Source organism: Scyliorhinus canicula, chromosome 14 (genome assembly GCF_902713615.1).
Source record: "Scyliorhinus canicula chromosome 14, sScyCan1.1, whole genome shotgun sequence".
In the NCBI taxonomy this organism is placed as follows: domain Eukaryota; kingdom Metazoa; phylum Chordata; class Chondrichthyes; order Carcharhiniformes; family Scyliorhinidae; genus Scyliorhinus; species Scyliorhinus canicula.
In genome coordinates this window covers 98894340-98915676 of record NC_052159.1, presented here as the reverse complement: position 1 = coordinate 98915676, position 21337 = coordinate 98894340, and the positions used below count along the sequence as shown (strand labels likewise).

General features: G+C 46.7%; 1 protein-coding gene across 2 annotated transcripts in view; it reads right to left on the bottom strand.

Moving 5' to 3' along the window:
• cep126 (centrosomal protein 126) overlaps window positions 1–20256 on the bottom strand; it is a 216556-nt gene extending 196300 nt beyond the window's left edge. For both annotated transcript variants that reach the window (XM_038818758.1, XM_038818759.1), the window contains exons 1-2: window positions 19679–20256; window positions 703–819 (exon numbers count right to left, since the gene is read on the bottom strand). In XM_038818758.1, the coding sequence (XP_038674686.1) occupies window positions 703–819; window positions 19679–19707 (146 nt within the window). In that variant the 5' untranslated portion in view covers window positions 19708–20256. The remainder of the gene's footprint in view (window positions 1–702; window positions 820–19678) is intronic.
• Window positions 20257–21337: the final 1081 nt, after the last annotated feature.

Sequence of the window (21337 nt, the reverse complement as noted above, 5' to 3'; positions counted from 1 at the left end):
GTGAGTAAAATAAGTAGACAAAAGCAACTTGCATTTATATTGCACTTTCCATATTCAGCAAGACATTTCAAACTGAGGAAAACGACGAGATGGACATTATACATGGAGGAAACAGCAAAGCAATCAGCAAAATTAGGATGGGAAACTGAAGGGAGGGTAAAAGTGTTTTGTGATTTGTAAAAGCACGAAGAATTGTGACAAGCCAGAGGGTAATGGGTAAATATTTCTGGAGGACAGGGCCAGCAGTTAAATGACTTTCAAAAAATGAAGAACAAGGAGAAAGTGATGAAGTTCAGTTAAAAAGGGAGAATGGTGGTACAATTAACAATGTGATGCAAAAGATGGATGATTCAAGGCAATGGAGAAATTAGAAAGTCCAGATGAGAAATTTGAAAATGATGTGCTGGGACATCCGGGCGAGTGGAACGTACAACAAGGGCAGTTAGTGTTGGATTAAAGCAGGTTAGTATAGCATTTTGGACAATACAGGAAAACTAACTAGGCTTTAGAGAAGGCTGCAAGGCTTCATGTCCATGTCAATTTGGCCAGGGAATAGTATACTTGAGATGGGGCACTCAAAAGAAAGATCAAACAAAATGCGAGAAATGCTATTATCTGCAATAAATGAAAACCTTAAGCGGCTTTATTTTCTGAGGAGCAACATCATTGTCTTGTAGTTGCTCATTATTTATATCCACTTACTTCCGTCTTCGGATTGTCTGTAAAGTAAGCTTACGAGCTTTGGCTCGGTTTATTCTTTGTTCTTCCAATAATCTTTGTCGGTCTTCATCCAATTCTTCCACCTGTGTTTTTATATTTCTACCAGAAATTATAGTTAAGAATAAATTTTAAAATACCAGTGAATCAGACTTATATTAGTAAAATCCATTTCTGTCAAAATCAGTCCTTGTCATATGAACGTGGGGGAATATCTCCAGACCACCAACTGTGTTTCTTGCTGGCAGCCGACTTCTCAGTTCCCACCGCAGTCAATAGGAAATACCAGTGAATCAGACTTATATTAGTAAAATCCATTTCTGTCAAAATCAGTCCTTGTCATATGAACGTGGGGGAATATCTCCAGACCACCAACTGTGTTTCTTGCTGGCAGCCGACTTCTCAGTTCCCACCGCAGTCAATAGGAAATCCCATTGAAGCCACCCCATGCCACTGGGAAACACATGGGTAGGGGAGTTCTGCATGCAGGCCCAGAGAATATCGCCGCCAACGAATGGCCGGGGAATTCTGACCCACGTTTCTTGAGTTTTGCATCCAAGGTGCTTTGTAGCCGTCAATGAAAATGTACTTCCTTCTCCCAATTTTTAAAATTATACATACAAGAGTTCAAGTCCAGGTTTGGACACATGACGGAAGCATGCATTGTGAATTTAACAGGAACTTCATTCTAACCTTAGGAAAGACTCAGAGGAAATTTTATTCAAAACTTACAAGAGAAGAGAGCGTAAAAAGGGTGACAAGTAAAAATGAAAGTTCAGGTGAGTCTGCAGGCAAGTGACAGAGTAACCAAGTATCTGCATTCTGTTTGATGGTGGTTAAGTGGAGATAGTGCTACATGTTACCATTCAGAACATTCACCCTCCAAGACTCTCTAAATCATCATTCTTATTTGTCAGCATTTCAGCAAGCCAAGAAGGGAATGGGGCAAAACTTTTTGGCCACAACTAGCCACTACTGTTGCTACATATGTCATTCCTGTGTTCCTGGTTCGCTCTGGGTGTCGTGGCAACAAATGGCACAGCTCTGAAGCCAATTGTTTGCTGGTCCAAATAGATGTCCATAGCTACTGCCAAGTAGGTGTGTCACGGCCTGCAGAAATGGATGATGAATGTCACCAATCAATTGGTTAATCAAGCACTGATTAGTCAGGCGTTTACTTATCTTCGTAATACCTCCAGGTATTTTAAGCATAGTTGATTGTGGAAATAGAATCTTTCTCAAAAGAAAACGCTTGCATCTATATGGTACCTATCAGGACATCAGGATTCCTAATACTGCTTTACAATTACATATTTTTGAAAGTCAATTACTGTTCTCATGCAGGAAACTACAAACTATCAATTAAAGGGTATGTTCATCCATGTCCACCTGTTCATACAGATCTGTTGAGAACTGGTGATAGGGTGCAAAACATCTCTCATGTAGTCTGCTCTCCTTGGCCATCCTGCATTAGTCCTCCTTCCACATACTTCATTCAGAAGGAATCTCAAATGTGCCAGTTGTCGTACAAAACATAAAAATAAGAGTTGGCACAAAAAGCCAACTGAAGCTGAGAGCAAAGTGGTTAAAAATATTCTTAAAACTTTAAAATCAATTCACTGACTTACTTAAATCAAAATACAACTCACAACTGTTTCCACAGAAATACTGGGAGTCCATTTCATAAGAGCACAATTTGGAACCAATAACTACACATCTGGGACACCCCCACACACTTTATCAAAAATGTTCATCTGCCCTGTCTCCAACTTTGGGATTAGTGACCCTTTAAGCCATAGTGTGCAACGTTTCCTGACTCCAGCCTGGGTTCTGTGGACATTCACCATAAATGTAAAGGGGCTCCTGTCTGCAGTCTGGGTTTACTGACCCCCAACCCACAATTTCTAGGTTCTCGCTGTGTTTTCTTGTTCATTGTTACCTACCCCTTACATGGCACAAATATTACCTGTCATTTATCAACCTAAACCTAGACATTTTCCAGATACGGATTAAGGCTGGGATGTGTTGCTTCATTATCAAAGCAGGTGTGAATGGAATTAAACACTGTGGAATTGTCCCACTCTTGACCTTATGACAGATGGAGAGACATTGCTGATACAGCTGAAGATTGCTGAGCAAAGGATATTTCCTTGAAGTACTCCTGGATTGATGTTCTGTAGTTGTGATTCCTGGCCTCTGCCACCTCTCAAAATGAAGATGATATGATTCCAGTCTTGAAGTATTTTCCTTTTGATGCCACTGTACTCAGTTTTACTTTGACACCTTGGAACCATACTCAATCAAATACTGCCTTATATCAAAGGCAGCTACTCCTAGCTCACCGCTGGCATTCAGTTATTGCCTCCATGCTTTGATCAAGGCGATGATAAGGTTTTAGCTGAATTGTCCTGACAGAATTCAAACTAAACTTTGCTGATGAGTAGGTTTTACTGACAGTGTCATTCTAGGCTGTAAGAGTTTAGTGCTTCCGACCAACTTTTGCAGTACTTCTTCCCCTTTATTGTTATTGAATCTAATTACTTCACCTCCGACTTTTAATTCCATTAATTCCCACTATTATAGCCTGTAGGAAACTTATCCTGCATCAGTCTTGTTGACTTGTTTCACCTTTCTGTTGCCCTCAATATAGAACTTCATTAGTTATTTCTCCCTTGTATGTTGGGTCTAATTTTCATCATTGGAAGGCTACCAGTGTTTCTGAGAGCCCCATCATAATTTTCAAACATAACAAAAGACTTAAATTCAGTCATATTTTTTGAATACCTCCAGCAATAGAATAAGCCTACCATTCACATCATTCCCTTATATTACAACCTCCAAAGTAAAAACGGGCGCGATTCAACTAAATGGGAACAAAGTCCCATAGCGAACGCATTTAGCTGCGTGTTTCCTGGCATTCGCAGTGCCAAGAAACACCTGGCTATACAACGCCAGTCGCATTAAATAAGGGGCCTCAGCGGGGAACGCGTGGCTGAGGCCACACACAACCTTGTTTTCTACATGAGGAGCTCTGCTCGCCGAAACTCCTCAGAGCAGCGAGTGATCGGGACCCCCACCCAACAGCTGCACAGGGCACCCCCCGGCCCGATCACACCCATGCGAAAATGCCAGCACCTTGGCAGTGCCAATCTGACACCCTGGCAGTGACACCTAAGCAGTGCCAGGCTGGCATCCAGGCAGCACCAGCAGTTCAAGACTACCACCATTCCCGAAGGGCATGCACCCGGGGCCTCAAATCCCCTGGTAGACCCTCACGAGCACCGTTCCATCTGGTCCCCATTTGTGGGGACCAGTGCTCAAGGACACTTTTTCGAGGTGTCCGAGGTGAAGAGGATAAATCCCAACGTCTCGAGTACCTCAGGAAACTAGCTGTCTCGCTCTAATATGCAGATTTGCTAATATGTGATCCCACCCACAATGTGGATCCCACAATGGGCGGGATTTACATCGCAATGTCTCGAGAGATCTCACGAGGCATTGCGAGCCGGTTAGGTCCAGGGAGCAGGGTCTCCCGGCTTTTATCGGCCATGCTGCACTGCGGCGAACTGCTTTTCGGGTTCAGATTGGCCATTGATTCGCACACCATGTTTACTGAATGACCCTGTGGTAAAATGGCCAATGGTTTCAAATTTAGGCCAACATAAAATTGCACACTTTAAATTAAGAATAGGACACTTTGTGTTGATCCACTGTGTTAACTGTGTGCACCTGTATTAGAGGATGTACGGTAGTACCTATACTACAGGTTCGCTGGTAGCCCCTGCCGGCTAGCTCCGCCCACAAGGAGCCATATAAATATGCATGACTCCGCCTGATCAGCCATTCTGCCAGCTGCTGTAGGAAGCCACGCATCTGACTGTAATAAAGCCTCTGTTGTACCAATCCGCGTCTTTAGTACAATTGATAGTGCATCAATTTATTACAGTCAGATTTTCTGCATTATGGACATCAGGATCAAACCAGATCGCCTGCAGCTGGATCCGCACTCACCAGATGCCAGAAAGGACTTTAATCACTGGCTGGCTTGCTTTGAGGCCTACATCAACTCAGCGTCCCCACGCCGACGGAAGCTCAGAAGATCCAAGTTCTATACTCCAGGTTGAGCTCCAGCGTGTTCCCGCTGATCCAGGATGCCACGACTTACGCAGACGCCACGGCACTTCTGAAAGTGAACTACGTTCAGAAGATGAACACTCTCTTCGCAAGGCAAGTACTCGCAACTCGCGTACAAATACCTGGTGAGTCGAACGAAGTCTACTGGCGGGGTCTTATCCCACTCGTTCGGGACTGTAACTGTCAGGCCGTCACGGCCACGGAACATTCCAATCTCCTCATGCGTGACGCATTCGTGACGGGGATTGCGTCAGACCCCATCCGACAAAGACTGCTGGAGGGGGCCACGCTCGACCTAGCGGAGTCAAAAGCTTCAGCGCTCTCCATGACGGTCGCATCTCGCAACGTCCAGTCCTACCCCACTTGCCGCGTGGTCCAGCCCTCCTACTCCTCTTGGACCCCGCAAACGACCGCCCCCCCCCCCCCCCGACTGGGGCCACTCCTGCTCAGTATGCCTGCACTGCCCGCCACACCACGCACTCTGGGGGTCTCCGCTGCTACTTCTGCGGCCAACAGAAGCACCCCCACCAGCGCTGCCCAGCCCGCGTGGCCACCTGCAAATCCTGCGACAAGAAGGGCCACTTTGCGGCGGTGTGCCAGGCCCGCGCAGTTGCTGCTATCGCGCCCGAATTCGCTCCTTTCCCCCAGCTGATCTCACAATGGGCGCTGCCATCTTCTGCTCCCGGGGCAACGTGTGACCAGTGGGCTCCGCCATCTTCTCCCCCCAGGTCCACGTGTGGCCCGTGGGCACCGCCATCTTGCCCCGCCCTCACAACGTGCGCACCATGGGCGCCGCCATCTTGCCCCACGCCCGCAACGTGCGCTCCATGGATGCCACCATCTTGCCCCGCCCCTACAACGTGCGCTCCATGGGCACCGCCCTCTTATCCCCCACAGGTCCTTCGGACGTCGCCATCGCCGCCATTTTGTCTCCCCCTCGGGACTAGAACGCTGGACCCAGGTCGCCGTCGCTCCACATCTGACTCCTCGGACGACCACCCGCTGCTTGCCTCTTTGACGCTGGACTAGTCCCGTCCTCACAACTTGGCCACCGCTTCGACGACAGTGCTAACTGGACTCCGGGAGCACCGAGAGCTTCATCCAACTGGATACGGTAAGGCGCTGCTCCCTCGCAGTTCCACCCCGCCAACCAACGGATCTCCCTGTCCTCCGGGTCCCACTCTGTCCCGATCCGAGGTTTGTGTGTGGTCAGCCTCACTGTCCAAGGCATAGAATTCAGAAGACTCCGCCTATACGTTCTACCCAACCTCTGCGCTGCACTATTGCTGGGTCTGGATTTTCAATGTAACCCCCAGAGTCTCACCCTCAAATTCGGCGGGCCCCTACCCCCACTCACCATTTGCGGCCTCACAACCCTCAAGGTTGACCCTCCCTCCCTCTTTGCCAATCTAACTGTGGATTGCAAGCCCGTCGCCACCAGGAGCAGACGGTACAGTGCCCAGGACGAGGCCTTCATCAGGTCCGGAGTCCAGTGGCTGCTTCGGGAAGACATCATCGAGGCCAGCAATAGCCCCTGGAGAGCCCAAGTGGTAGTGGTTAAAACTGGGGAGAAACACAGGATGGTCGTGGACTACAGCCAGACCATCAATCGGTACACGCAGCTCGACGCGTACCCCCTCCCTCGCATATCTGATATGGTCAATCAGATTGCACAGTACAGGGTCTTCTCGACGATTGACCTTAAATCCGCCTACCACCAGCTCCCCATCTGGAAATCAGACCGTCCATACACTCTATTTGAGGCAGACGGTCGCCTCTATCAATTTCTTAGGGTTCCCTTCGGCGTCACTAACGGGGTCTCGGTATTCCAAAGAGAAATGAACCGAATGGTTGACCGGTACGGACTGCGGGCCACGTTTCCGTACCTGGACAATGTCACCATCTGCGGCCATGACCAGCAGGACCATGACGCCAACCTTGCCAAATTTCTCCACACCGCCTCTCTCCTCAACCTCACCTACAACAAGGAGAAGTGCGTGTTCAGCACCAACCGCCTAGCCATCCTCGGCTACGTAGTCCAAAACGGACTCCTGGGGCCCGACCCCGACCGCATGCGCCCCCTCATGGAGCTTCCCCTCCCCCACTGCCCCAAGGCCCTTAAAGGCTGCTTTGGGTTCTTCTCCTACTACGCCCAGTGAGTCCCAAACTACGCGGACAAGGCCCGCCCACTTATACAGTCCACTCACTTTCCCCTCACGGCCGAGGCACAACATGCCTTCGCCCGTATTAGAGCAGACATAGCCAAGGCCAGGATGCATGCAGTAGACGAGACACTGCCCTTTCAAGTAGAGAGCGACGCTTCAGATGTCGCCCTTGCCGCCACTCTAAACGAGGCAGGCAGACCCGTGGCATTCTTTTCCCGCACCCTTCATGCCTCTGAAATTCGACATTCGTCTGTTGAAAAGGAGGCCCAGGCTATCGTTGAAGCAGTGCGGCATTGGACGCATTACCTGGCCGGCAGGAGATTCACTCTCCTCACTGACCAACGGTCGGTAGCCTTCATGTTCAACAACACGGAGCGGGGCAAGATCAAAATGATAAAATCTTGCAGTGGAGAATCGAGCTCTTCACCTATAATTACGAGATTTTGTATCGCCCCGGCAAGCTCAACGAGCCCCCAGACGTCCTCTCTCGAGGTACATGTGCCAGCGCACAAGTAGACCAGCTCCGTGCCCTGCACGACAGCCTTTGTCACCCGGGGGTCACTCGGTTGTATCACCTCGTCAAAGCCCGCAATCTGCCCTACTCCGTCGAGGAAGTACGGACAGTCACCAGAGACTGCCAGGTCTGTGCGGAGTGCAAGCCGCACTTCTACCGGCCAGACCGTGCGTGCCTGGTGAAAACGTCTCGCCCCTTTGAATGCCTCAGCTTGGATTTCAAAGGGCCCCTCCCCTCCACCGACCGCAACACATATATCCTCAGTGTTGTCGATGAATTCTCCAGGTTCTCCTTCGCCATCCCATGCCCGGATATGAAGTCTGCCACCATCATCAAGGCCCTCAACTCCATCTGTTCGGTTTCCCCGACTACATCCACAGCGACAGGGGATCCTCATTCATGAGCGATGAGCTGCGTCAGTTCCTGCTCAGCAGGGGTATCGCCTCCAGCAGGACGACCAGCTACAATCCCCGGGGAAACGGGCAGGTAAAGAGGGAGAACGGGACAGTTTGGAGGGCCGTCCAGCTGGCCCTACGGTCCAGGAACCTCCCAGCCGCTCGCTGGCAGCAGGTCCTCCCGGATGCACTGCACTCCATCCGGTCTCTACTGTGCACTGCCACGAATAACATACCCCATGAACGTGTTTTTACCTTCCCTAGGAAGTCCACATCCGGGGTGTCACTCCCGACGTGGCTCGCAGCTCCAGGACCGGTTCTACTACATAGGCATGTCCGACTCCACAAGGCGGACCCCTTGGTGGACAGGGTACGCCTGCTCCACACCAACCCCCAGTATACCTATGTGGAGCTCCCCGACGGCCGCCAGGATACGGTCTCACTCAGGGACCTGGCTCCCTCGGGTTCCACTCCCACACACTTCCCCACCCACGCGCCATCCTCCCCTCCCCTGGCGCTCCCAGCATCAGCTCCACCAGGTCCATCCCTTCCTCCCCCTTCCCCTGCCCACGCTGGAGGACGAGGAAGATTTTGGCACACTCCCGGAGTCATCCAACTACTGGCCAGCACCAACACCGCCAGCACCTACGTTGTAGACGCCGACACCGCCAGTACCGACATCGCCACCACCGCTACGTTGCTCCCAGCGAACCGTCAAACCACCTGACAGACTTAACCTCTAACGGGCCCCAGACTACAAGATGGACATATACTTTTTCCCCTCCCCTCTGTAAATAATTCACAATTCTGTATATAGTTCCACGCCACCCCCTCCGGACTCATTTTTAACAGGGAGTGAATGTGGGGATCCACTGAGTTAACTGTGTGCACCTGTATTAGAGGATGTACGGTAGTACCTATACTACAGGTTCGCCAGTAGCCCCTGCCGGCTAGCTCCACCCACAAGGAGCCGTATAAATATGCATGACTCCGCCTGATCAGCCATTCTGCCAGTTGCTGTAGGAAGCCACGCATCTGACTGTAATAAAGCCTCTGTTGTACCAATCCGAGTCTTTAGTACAATTGATAGTGCATCACACTTCAAATTAAAACCACAGTCAGAACCACAGACAGGTCTGATGGAAATTTGAACAGCCAAGTTCAAACATACTGGACAGAGACAGACAGCCGGGGCAAGCTTGGGCTTGTCTTGTCAGAAGATAATCGATTCCATTCAAATGGATCAATTGATGTGGATTGCCCAGATGAAACCAGACTTTCGGCAGCAAGATTTGCTGCAATTACCATATATGGGATAAGGTTATGTGCAGACAATGCACCCAAATGTGGGCCCCTGGGGTTGGGAGGGGTGGGGGGGGGGGGGGGGGGGGGGGGGGGGGGGGGGGGATTCCTGGTGTCCTGCAGAGTTGAACTCGGCCACTCCATTGGGGGTTGTGAGCCACATCCTGTGGGTGCGATCTTCCCAAAAGGGAACAAAGTCCCCGAGTGAGCACATTTAGCTGTGTGTTTCTTGGCACTTGCTTTGTATAAGAGGCCTAAACGGGGAATGCACAGACGAGGCCGCACATAAACCCCATTCTTTACAATGAGGAGCTCCGCTCACCAGAACTCCCCTTTGTAGTGAGATCAGGACGCCATTTTTAAAAATGACATCCCCAATCTCCGATCCCGAAAAGAATCACCAACCCCCCCCCCCCCACCCCCAGCCTGAACGCAACCTGGGAAGGTCCTTGCCCCCCCCCCCACGCACTCCCCAACACACAGCGGGCAACCCCGGCCCAATCGCACGCACGCAAAAATACCAGTTTGGCACCACCAACCTGGCACCCTGCCAGTGCCACCTGGGCAGTATCAGGCTGGCACACACATAGCACTGCCAGTGCCAGGATACCTAGGTCGCATCAGCAGTGTCAGGATACCACCAACTAGAGAACTTCGATCCCCTTGGAGACCCCAATGAGCACCATTCCGTCTGGTTCCCATTTGTGAGGACCAGTGCCAGACGGCACCCACCCAAGGTCCCCGAAGTGAAAGGATTGAATCACAAAGCCTCAACCTTGGGAATCTGCACATTAGAGTGAGGCTTTCTGCCTTGGTCTAATATACAGATTTGCTAAAAAGTGATCCCGAGTGGGTGGGATTCACATCACAACATCTCGCGTGATTGCGTTGAATCTCGCGAAACATTGCGAGCCAAGTAGATCACAGAGCAGGGTCTCCCGGCTTTTATTGGCCACGCTGCGCTGTGGCGAGATGCTTTTCCAGCACAACGTGGCTGGAGGATTGCACCCTGTGACCTCATTAGCTGAGGGACAGAGGAACTTCTGGAAGGACGGGAAGACGGGATAAGAAGGACGAATCCAGAGACCCTCCCCAGTGAAGACTCGATGCAGAGGCATCGGAGAAGACTCAACGGCAGACCAGAGGACAGAAGTGTGTTGTTCCTCGTGTCTTAATAAAGCTCGTAGTCTCAAAGTTGGAGAAGATGCTTTATTGTGAATTTGTTCTCTCTTCAGAGCTTAACTTACGGCTACCTCAAATGCTGCCTGCTTGTGTGTCTGTGTCCTGCTACCAGTTCTGCCTTCCGTGAAGTGTGTCGTCACTTCCTGTCCCTGTGTATATATAGCTCTCCCGTGCTCCCTCTAGTGCTTGCTCAGTTGTATTGCATCTACTCAGATCTACGATCACCACAAGAAGGAAGGAAGCAACATGCGCAACCCACATTAACAGACAAAGGCCCTGAGTTGATCGAGACTCAAGAGGATTGGACCTGCAAGTTGATCCAGCACGGGTAGTATTAAGAATCTTAAACATATTATAGTTGGAATAATTTTTTGGAGAAACTATTTTATCGTGTTTGAAAATAAATTTGGGTTGAATTGTAAACTTGTGTCTGTCCTTTGTTCACCTCGCAAATAAGGGCAGCTGGGTAAAATGTTTGAATAACAAACGGGTCGAAGTGTCTGCATTTTACAGACATCAACCCTTAATGAAGAAATCACCAACAAGATTCCACTTTCTGCAGCTTTTACTTTTACATGAATCAAAAATCTACCTAAATTAAACAAAATTAACAGGCAAATTACAGGTCAGAATTGTTGAGAGACGATGTGCGCCTTTAATGAAATGTGTCTTGAACTGGTGCAAATGATTACTACCTCAACAGGGTCTGATTTTTAGTTCTATGACTTGTAGTCAGTCTGCAAGCAGCAGGAGGAGAGATCAGATGCACTGTGCTTCACATCCTAGAGAACACCATCAGAATACAGTTTTATTTTCAAATAATTAACCCACATTATTGCTTCACCAATCCTTGTATATGATTGGTACATTTATGTTGAAGAGAATAAAAAGGTGCAAGGTGGCTGCATGGTTTTGAATATTTGACTGAGCAGAACATAAGCCTCACCCCTTCACATCCAACCGAAGAAAATAACTGGTGTTAAAGTGAATCAACTATCAAACTCACAAGTGATTCTGCAGGAATCGTATCACAATGACCTTTTCTCCTGGAATCACACCTTGCTCCAGCCAGCAGTTACCAGGTCCCAGTAAGATTGTTCATGTCTGGGAGAACTTAAATAGTTAAAATTTACCTGCTGCAAGGATCAGAAATTAAACAACAAATTCCAGGTGGTCTCACTTTACACAGACCTCCACGGGCAGGATATATTCATTACTGCTTAATCTCCCTATTGGAGGTTTGGGAGAAGCAAAATACTGCAGACTGGGCTTGGAAGAAGAATCTATCCAGTGGCAGTGGATGGTTCATCTTGTCCTCCACACGAGGTTCACAGCATCACAGATGCCAGGCTTCCACCAATTCTACTCACTCTATGTGATATCAAGAAATGGTTAAAGGTACTGGATACTGCAAAGGTTATGAGCCCTGACAACAATAGAACTGAAGGCTCATGCTCGAGAACTAGCCACGTCTCCAATCAAACTGATCCACTGCAGATACAAAACTGACACCTACCCGGCAATCTGGAAAGCTGCCCCAGTATGGCCGATCCACAAAAGCACAACAAATCCAAATTGGTCAATTATTGCCCCATGAGTCTATTCTTGATCAGCAGCAAAGTGATGCAAAGGGTCTTCAACAGTGCAATCAAGCAGCACTTATTCAGCTATAACCTGCTCATTGATGCTCAGCTTGTTATGCCATGGTCACTCAGTTCTTGACCTCATTACAGCTTGAAGAAGCTTGAATATCTGTCACAAAGCATTAAGAATACTGAAAAAGGCTAAAAGGTAACCACAAAATTCCCACTCAAATGGAAGACAATGGATCTCCTATCTGAATTTACTTTGTTCTGACAATGTGCACGCTGTGTTTTCGGGACCTCAATATTTCTGAATCCAATAAACAAACCAATAAAATTTTAATTGCTATAAGCAATTTTACAGTTTGTTGAAGGCCTCCACAAACTGAACACTTGGTCTGTCCAACGACCTTCTTAAGAATTCAGATAAAATATGTCCAACATTCGAAGAATAATTATGAGTGAAGTTCAACTTCGGAATATACCATCTGGAGTTCATGTTTTTCAGGCAACAACCGACAAAGACTATTGACAAATTCATATGTAGATGCAGAGATCGATGCAGGGTTGATTATGATTTTATGCAGGCAGAGGTAGCCGCCAGGGTAATCAAACTAATGATAGCATTCACTCAAATGGAAGCATTCTAAAAAGACCTCTTTGATGACCCAAAGGTTAAACCATGGAAGCACCATTACAACGCTGATACAAGTCAGTGGGGCCGCATGGTGACACAGTGGTTAGTACTGTTGTCTCATAGCACAGGGACCTGGGTTCGATTCTGACCTCCGGTGACTGTGTAAGGTTTACACATTCTCCCTGTGTTTGCATGGGTTTCCCCCAAGTGTTCTGGTTTCCTCTCGCAAAGATGTGCAGGTTAGATGGGGTTATGGGGATAGGATGGGGGAGTGGACCTAGGGGGTGCTCTTTCACAGTGTTGGTGCACTCGATGGGCCAACTGGCCTCCTTCTGCACTGCAGGAATTCTATGATTCTATGGTTCTATTCTAAGTGCAAAGCCATAGTAATGGATAGAGTCTTCAGGCTATGTATAATTTGTCCACCATTTGATAGCCAATGTAGGCAAGCCTAATAAGCAATGCGGGTGGCATGCCATCTATATGCACCCAGAAAATGTCACGCTCTTAATGCTGTATGCAAGGAATGTGGCACCAGAGGACACAGGAAATGCCAAAATGGAAAACAAAGGCCAACACAGGTGATTAAATGTTATGAGAAACCACAACTAAAATCTTAAGAGGTACAGCTTTATGCACAACCAAGAGCACATACCAAATAGCATCAAGACAAGATGCACAACATATCTAGCCAAGCTATACCGTCTGATGATGAGGGTGATCAACCAACACCAAAGTTACCGCAAACAATGACTCAGAAATTCTATTCATGGGACTCACTATACTCAAGTCGTTACAAAATTTCACCCTGGTCACCACAGATATTTTACTGTTGTGGCAATCATCTTCTAGTGCTTGCAGGCTACTAATTCTAGTTACCATTCACAGCAAAATTGATGACAGAAGACAACAGAACACAAGGACACTGACCAACTCAGTAGCTGACCTAATATTCCTGTAGCCAGACAGGATTGATAGAACTGGAAATTTCAAGGGTGATTCAGTACGACATGCAGATGATACTCCGCCCATCAGTTTACCATGCAAGTGTAGTATTCACATCCAGAACAAGATGAAAGCCAAACTGAATAAGATAGAGGTGACATAGAGTGCAGCACCACACAGATTGGTGTAGGTCCATCATGATTGTCATTAATGAATGTGGCTCTAACATAATGCCTCATAAAATTCCCACATTTGAGGAGCTGAACCCCAAGTTTGCAAACATGAAATTCATTTCTAAACTCACCACTAAGATTGACCCCTGGTTGATGCATCTGGAGAAGACATCCAGCAGCTAACAACATTCTGTGCACCTTTTGGGAGAAGCTGTTTTCAAAGGTTACTGTTTGGGCTTCCATAAGCCATGGTATTTTCCTACAACATATGGACAAGATCATGCACAGAATTTCAGGATGCATCTACATTGCAGATGACATTGCTATTATTGAAACAAAACAGGAGCACAATCTCAACCTTCCAATGGAAGCTGTTCATGGAGAAGGTCTTGTGTTTAATAGTTAGAAATGCAACATTAACGTAACAGAGGTCAGCTTTGTCGGATCCATCTATTCTGACACAGGCACCTTCCTGACTCTAGCAAGTTAGATGTCAGTACAATGCCCATTCTGCAAGACAAAATGATCAGCACTGTTGCCTCGATTTGTTTAGTTTCTTTTCTTTCTATATACCAAATTTTGCACAGAAAGCCTCATCTCCTTGAATTTCTCAGGAAAGATGTTCCTTTTGTTTGGTCAGAGGACAATCAACACATTTTTAATTACCTTAAAGAGACAGTGACTGAAGGACTGTCAACTCTTTAGCTTCACAACCCAACTGAAGAGACCCGAGGCTGATGTATTCCAAAAAGGACTTGGAGTTTGCCTTCTCCAGAAAGTGAAGCCTATTGATTTTGCCTCTAAGGGTTTATTCAATTCCCAGGCTAATTACTCAAATATAGAATGCAAAACCTGGGCACTAATATTCAGCACCTAACAGTTCCACACCTACTTATCTGGAAAGATATTTGTTGTGGAAACCGACCATAAGACACTAGCAATGACCTGGCACAAATTCTAACTTGTGTACCACCAAGATTACATCACCTACTGGTCAAAATACAAGATTGTGATGTACTCGACAAGCTGGGTAATTTAATGGTCACATCAGACACTAAGCCATCTACCTAACCGATTAAAAACTGCAGACATTTCCCCAGATCTGCATTTTAGAGTACTAGAGTAAATTTAGAGTACCCAATTCATTTTTTCTATTAAGGGACAATTTAGCCAGGCTAATCCACCTACACTGCACATCTTTTGGGTTGTGAGGGCAAAGCCGATGCAAACACGGGGAGAATGTGCAAACTCCATGTGACAGTAACACAGAGCCGGGATCGAACCTGAGACTTCGGCGCCGTGAGGCAGCAGTGCTAACCACTGCACCACCGTGCTGCCCTAAGTTGATCTTTTGGACAGTGAAATAGAAGACATTCTTCTTGTTGACCCGATGCATTTTGGCAACCTAAGTGTCAAGCACTTCAGCAGAAAGCATCCAATGATCCGGTACAACAGTAACTATGGAAGACAGTGACTGGCAGATGGCCTGTGTCCTTCCTGTATGCTCCACAGCCTGTAAGATCATTTTGGTCCAATGGAGATGAACTCAGAATATTTCAAGGATTGATCTTTAAGGGAAAGCAAGTCATCATCCCAAACTGAGTGTCCGTGAGCAGGTTTTACTGAGTAAGTGCCACTGATAACAATGTTGATGACCCTATCACTTTGCTGATGATCGAGAGTAGACTGATGGGCAGTAATGGGCTGGGTTGAATTTGTCCTGTTCCTTGTGTACAGAACACAACTGGCCAGTTTTCCACATTGCCGGGTAGATGCCAGTGTTGTAGCTGCACTGGAAGAACTAGGTTAGGGGCGTGGCAAGTTCTGGAGCACAATTCTTCAGGTCTATTGCCGGAATATTGTCAGGGCCCATTACATTTGCAGTATCTAGTGACTTCAGCCATTTCTTGGCATCACGTGGAATAAATAGAATCGACTGAAGACTAGCATTGGTGATGCTGGGGACCTCCAACAATACATTGTCTGAATGGTTTGAAGTGAAGTCCGGAGCACAGCAGGATTGCTCCCTCTCTCCTAATCTATTACTCGTCACCATCAACTGGGTCATGTGTCAAACAATATCAGAGCATCCCAGAGGAATTCAGAGAACCGTCTTTTCATACTTGGAGACTCTTGCTGGCATCTCTACAAGATACACCCACCTCCAGGAAAAGTCTGGACTCAACATGTATACAAATAGGACTAGCCTGCATATCACCGAGCAGAAAACTCAAGGCATGAGCATCAACACACCTACAGCTGCTCCAATCACCATCAATGGAGAAGCACAAGAGTATGTCAAGGATTTCACTTATCGCGGGAGCAGCAACAACAACAATGCCAAGAAGGACATCTAAGAAGGCCCGACTGAATAAAGCTAGAGGTGCATTTAGCAGATTTCAAACCATCTGGAAGTCCAAGCAATACAGTCTTACGACCAAAATCAGACTCGACAACAGAAATATAAAGTCAGTCTTGTATGGATCAGAATGCTGGAGGGTAGTGAAGACAGACATGGGCATGGATCTTTCATAATAATTGCCTCTGTAAGATTTGTAACATCTATTGGCCAAACAGAATATTCACTGAGGACCTGTACAAGACTGTCCTTGAAATCGAGAAGTGCTATATAAGATTGCTCGGACATGTGCCATGGATACCTCAAGAGCGGATGCTGAAGGTTGCTCTAAAAGAGGCACCAGCTGGGAAATGTAAATGGGGCAGGCCAAAAACAACATGGCGTAGGGCTATGGTGACTGAACTGGAAGATATGGGGCTTACATGGGTGAGGCACAAGCCAAAGCACAAGACAGAGAGCGATGGAGGGACACTGTTGCGGCCGTATGTCCTACCTGGGACAAAAAAAATAACAAATTAACTGATACATTTTGATAAGGAACAATGGGGCAATGGTCTTTAATAGGTTGAATTCTATTAGTAGAAAGAACCTGCTTTTCTGTAAATACCTTGCATTGGTCTGAAGTTTCCTTGTAATTTGCACTCAGGTAACAGAATCATCTGGCTGCAAATAAATCAAATAATGCAAAAAAACTGCAGAAATTGAGACTTACATTCGTTACACCCATAACTACAATACACTCAAGTATTGTGACTTTTTAAAATCTGTCAGTACAGGATAAGCCGAAGTTTTAACTAACTAAATAATGGAAAAAAGCAAAGATTGTGGTCAATGCTTCTGTTATTTCCACTTTCACTTCTGTCAGCATCTCATCCAGTACCGGTGACTTAAATAAAAGTAAACCTGGAGAGATACAAAGTTAAATTATTGAATCCATTATGACTATTTTAGGACAGTTCTGATGAAGAATCATACTGTATTCAAAACATGAATTATATTTCTCTCTCCACAGATGCTGCCACTTGCTGAGTTTTTCCAGCATTTTGTTTTTATTTCAGATCTTCGGCATCTGCAGTATTTTACTTTCAAGTACTTTAAGCATAGCCAATCTTTCTAGTACCTGCTCCTTATCAGTTTTTAATCTATCCAGTATCTCAGCTACCTCTTCTTTCACTATGGCTTTGGAAATAAAGCCAGATGAAAGTACTCATTTGGTATCTCAGTCATACCATCTGCCTTCCGCTTGGGGCTCTCTTGAGGCCCCTAATCAGTCCCACTTCTCCTCTTACTGTCCTTCTACTATTCACATACCTATCAAATACGTTTGGATTCCTTTTCATGTTAGCTTCCAGTCTCTTCTCTTTGCCCCTTATTTCCTTTTTCACTTCCCTTTTGAACTTTCTATACTCAACCAGGTTCTTACTTGTATTATCAACTTGACATCTGACATATGCACCTTTTTCTTTGCATAATCTTACTCTCTATCTCCTTCATCATCCAGGAAACGTTGGTTTTGGTTACCCTATCATTACTCCTCATGGGAACTGTGCCTCAGATGCACCCAAACTGTCTCCTCCTTAAAGTGTTACAATTATGAGGTTTGTAGGATTGTTATATTTGAGGCTGTGTATTTAATTTAAGGTAAAATGATGAACTGTCATGTGAGCTGTCTCGAGTCTGCCTGACAGCATGCCTGTGTGGTTTTATTGTTAGAGATTAAAGGGGCCCAAATTGTTTTACTAGGAAGAAGGTGCAAGGTGTTTACACTTGGAGACAATGGCAGCAGCTTGTGTGCTAACAGTGGATAGACTGAGTCTCCAAAGTTCTAGAAGTGTTGAGAGGTTGGTTGTAAACAGTTATGCATTAAACTGTCTATGAACTTCAAAGAGACTTGGGGGTCTCAAGGATAGCTAACCAGCATTTCTACCTGGATAATAGGGTTATATTATTCACATTGCCATCAACATTTGAAATGGTAAGACTTTATAAGATATCTGTGAAAACTCACAGACAAGGTTAGTCTGCCAGTGTCTGAATGAGAGAGAGAAGCTCTAGGCAGAAAGTCTGTTATGGTGTGCTGTGCCATAATGCGTGTGGAAGCTCACACTCGTAGGGATTCAAAACAAGTCTGGAAGATTTGCCTCGCTGCAGCAAAAGAAGTTTCCAGAAAACTTGCACCGTGAAAGACAGTTCTGAAGTTCAAGTTTTAGGCTGGGAAGAGAAAAATCACAAGTAAAGACGTGGGGGCTAAGAATAATTTTGGACTGATTCTGGCAGAATTGAATGTCTACACAAAGGACAGTGCAGAGTGTACCTGATAGTCAATTTTTTCGGTTGTGATTAAACTTCTGTCCTGTTGTTTAATGCACAAGTTATCTTCAAAAATAGAGTTCACTTAGTAGAACTTTTAATCTGTTTGTTACAGTCAAAGTCTGACATGAAATTTTGTGTCAGCTACAAACTGGAAGTTCGAATTCCTGTTTTTTCATATATTTGTTCATGGTATCTGGGCATTTCTGGCGAGGCAACCATTTATTGCCCCAAACTAAAAGCAAATCACCGCGGATGCTGGAATCTGAAACCAAAAAGAAAACGCTGGAAAATCTCAGCATGTCTGGCAGCATCTGTAGGGAGAGAAAAGAGCTAATGTTGTTTTGAGTCCAGATTACACTTTGTCAAAGCTAAAGACAGAGAAAGTGGGAAATATTTATACTGTGGAGTGAGAATCAGTCTCACTCCACAGTATAAATATTTCCCACTTTCTCTGTCTTTAGCTTTGACAAAGGGTCATCAGGACTCAAAACGTTAGCTCTTTTCTCTCCCTACAGATGCTGCCAGACCTGGTGAGATTTTCCAGCATCAGGTAGCAACAGTGAAGGAATGGTAGTGATATAGATCCAAATCAGGATGATGTGTGACTTGGAGAGGAGCTTGCATGTGGTAGTGTTCCCATGCATTTTCTGCCCTTGCCTTTCTTGGGTAGATGTCACAGATTTGTAAATTGACGTGGAAGGAGCCTTGGTGAGTTGCCTATCTTGTAGCTGGTACACACACTGCTGCCACTGATGTAAGGACTGAATGGTTATTGTAGTGAAGAGTGCCAGATGCAGCAATGCCTCTTTCCTAGTCGGACTAGAAACTTGAAGAAAATTCTCCTGAACACACTATGGATGTTTTCCTTTCCTCTCCCTTGACAACATTACTATCCCAGCCTACACTCCGCTATTGAAGTCCCTCATTATCGCCACTCTATAGATTTTGCATGTAGGTTTTGTGATTTAGTTTAACATGGTCGAGCGCAATTTCCCTGGGCCCCGAAGAAATTTCTGGATCCAGTGGTGCCTATTATTAATAAAATTCATATAAACAAATAGTAATTCCACGAATAGGTTGTGGATAAATAAACCACATGCAAATGATTTAGAGTAACAAGTCGCCGATGATTGTACTTATCAAAAACACTGTAATTGAGTTACTATGGTAACGAGACCACTACCCTCCCGCAGCGCCAGCAGCCCCACCACCACCACCACCACCCCCCCTCCCGGGCCAGCCGCATACGGGAAGGATACGAGTATGAAGCGGGGCATTGCATCTGCATCCTTGAGGCTGCCTCGGGGCCGCTTTCCTTCCCGGGTCAGACTGTCCGCAGCCCGGCAGCGCCCTCCATCCAGATCGACGTCCTGTCGGCTGATTGCGGCGGGGCCAACACCATTTTTGTTTCTCAACACTTGAGACGGCAGCGAGTGTCGCGGTTGCCGGCGCTGAAACTCTGCAGGGAAGGCGAAGGGGGGTGGAGTGTGCCCCAGGCCGAGCCCGAGACCAGCCCCGCCATCTTAACAACCGAGAGACGCGGCTTCCCTAGCAACGGCCGAGTCTGCGCACTCACTCAGCCCCAACATCTCCGGGAGGCAGGAATTCGCTGCAATGTTTCACAGTCATCCTTACGTTTAGAAGGACTAATACTGTACGTGGGAGAAACTGGGACGTGTTGGGCCACCAGCGACTTTGGGGCTACCACCTTGTTTGCACACATGCAGCCGTGCGGGACAGATGGCCCTGCATGTCAGGCGTTCAGCAGGGGCGCAGTGAACGTCCATCCAGAGTCTGCAATAGAGGCAGATGATAACCTTAAAGCTGTCATTTCCACCTCTTCCCTCCAGATAACGCCCTATCCTATCCTCGCAAGGCTGATCACATGGCAAGAGTAGGAAGGAGACCCCCGCCGTGTTTTTTTTTAAAGGAATCACCAACTTCAGTAAAATGAGCAAAATGCTGTGGATGCTGGGATCTGAAATAAGAACAGAGGACGCTGGAAAACTCAGCAGGTCTGCAGCATCTATCAGGAGAGAAACAATTACCGTTTCTCTCGGTTGGAACTGAAAATAGGGAAAATGTAGAAAGTGAAAAGTAGCAACTTTACCAACAAAAGAGATGGTCTGGTCTGAGAGGAGAGTTTTGCAATGAGGTGATAAATTTATAGATTTTTAAAAAATGATGGAACAGAAGGATCAAAATTTAAAGTTGCCGAACTCAATGTTAAGTTCCGAGGGCTGCAAGTGGTGTTCAACACGGAGGAATACTGATTCATCAGCTGCTTACAGTAAGAAGTCTTACACCACCAGGTTAAAGTCCAACAGATTTGTTTCAAATCGCTAGCTTTCGGAGCACTGCTCCTTCCTCAGGTCCTGAAACTAACATGTTGGACTTTAATCTGGTGTTGTAAGACTTCTTACTGTGCTCACCCCAGTCCAACACTGGCATCTCCACATCATCAGCTGATGGTGGATGGGTACGTGGTGATTAGCAGGAGGTTTCCTTGCCTATGTTTAACCTGAGTTGATGTTGAGGACTCCCAAGGTAACTGCCTCCCGACTATATACCACTGTGTTGTGTCACTGCTGGGTTTGTCATGCTGGTGAGACAGGACATACCCAGGAATGGTGATAATGGTGTCTGGAACATTGTTAAGTATGATTCTGTGAATGTGACTATGCCAGGCTGTTGCTTGACTAGTCTTATGAGACAGCTCACCAACTTTGGCACAAGCCCCTGGATGTTAGTAAGGAAGACTTTGCAGGGTCAACAAGGCTGGGTTTGCCGTTGTCATTTCTGGTGCCAGGGTGCTGGATGGTCCATTAGGTTTCATTCCTTTTTTGTTTTTTTGTAGTGATTGAACACAACTGAGTGACTTGCTAGGCCATTTCAGAGGGCATTTAAGAGTTAACCAC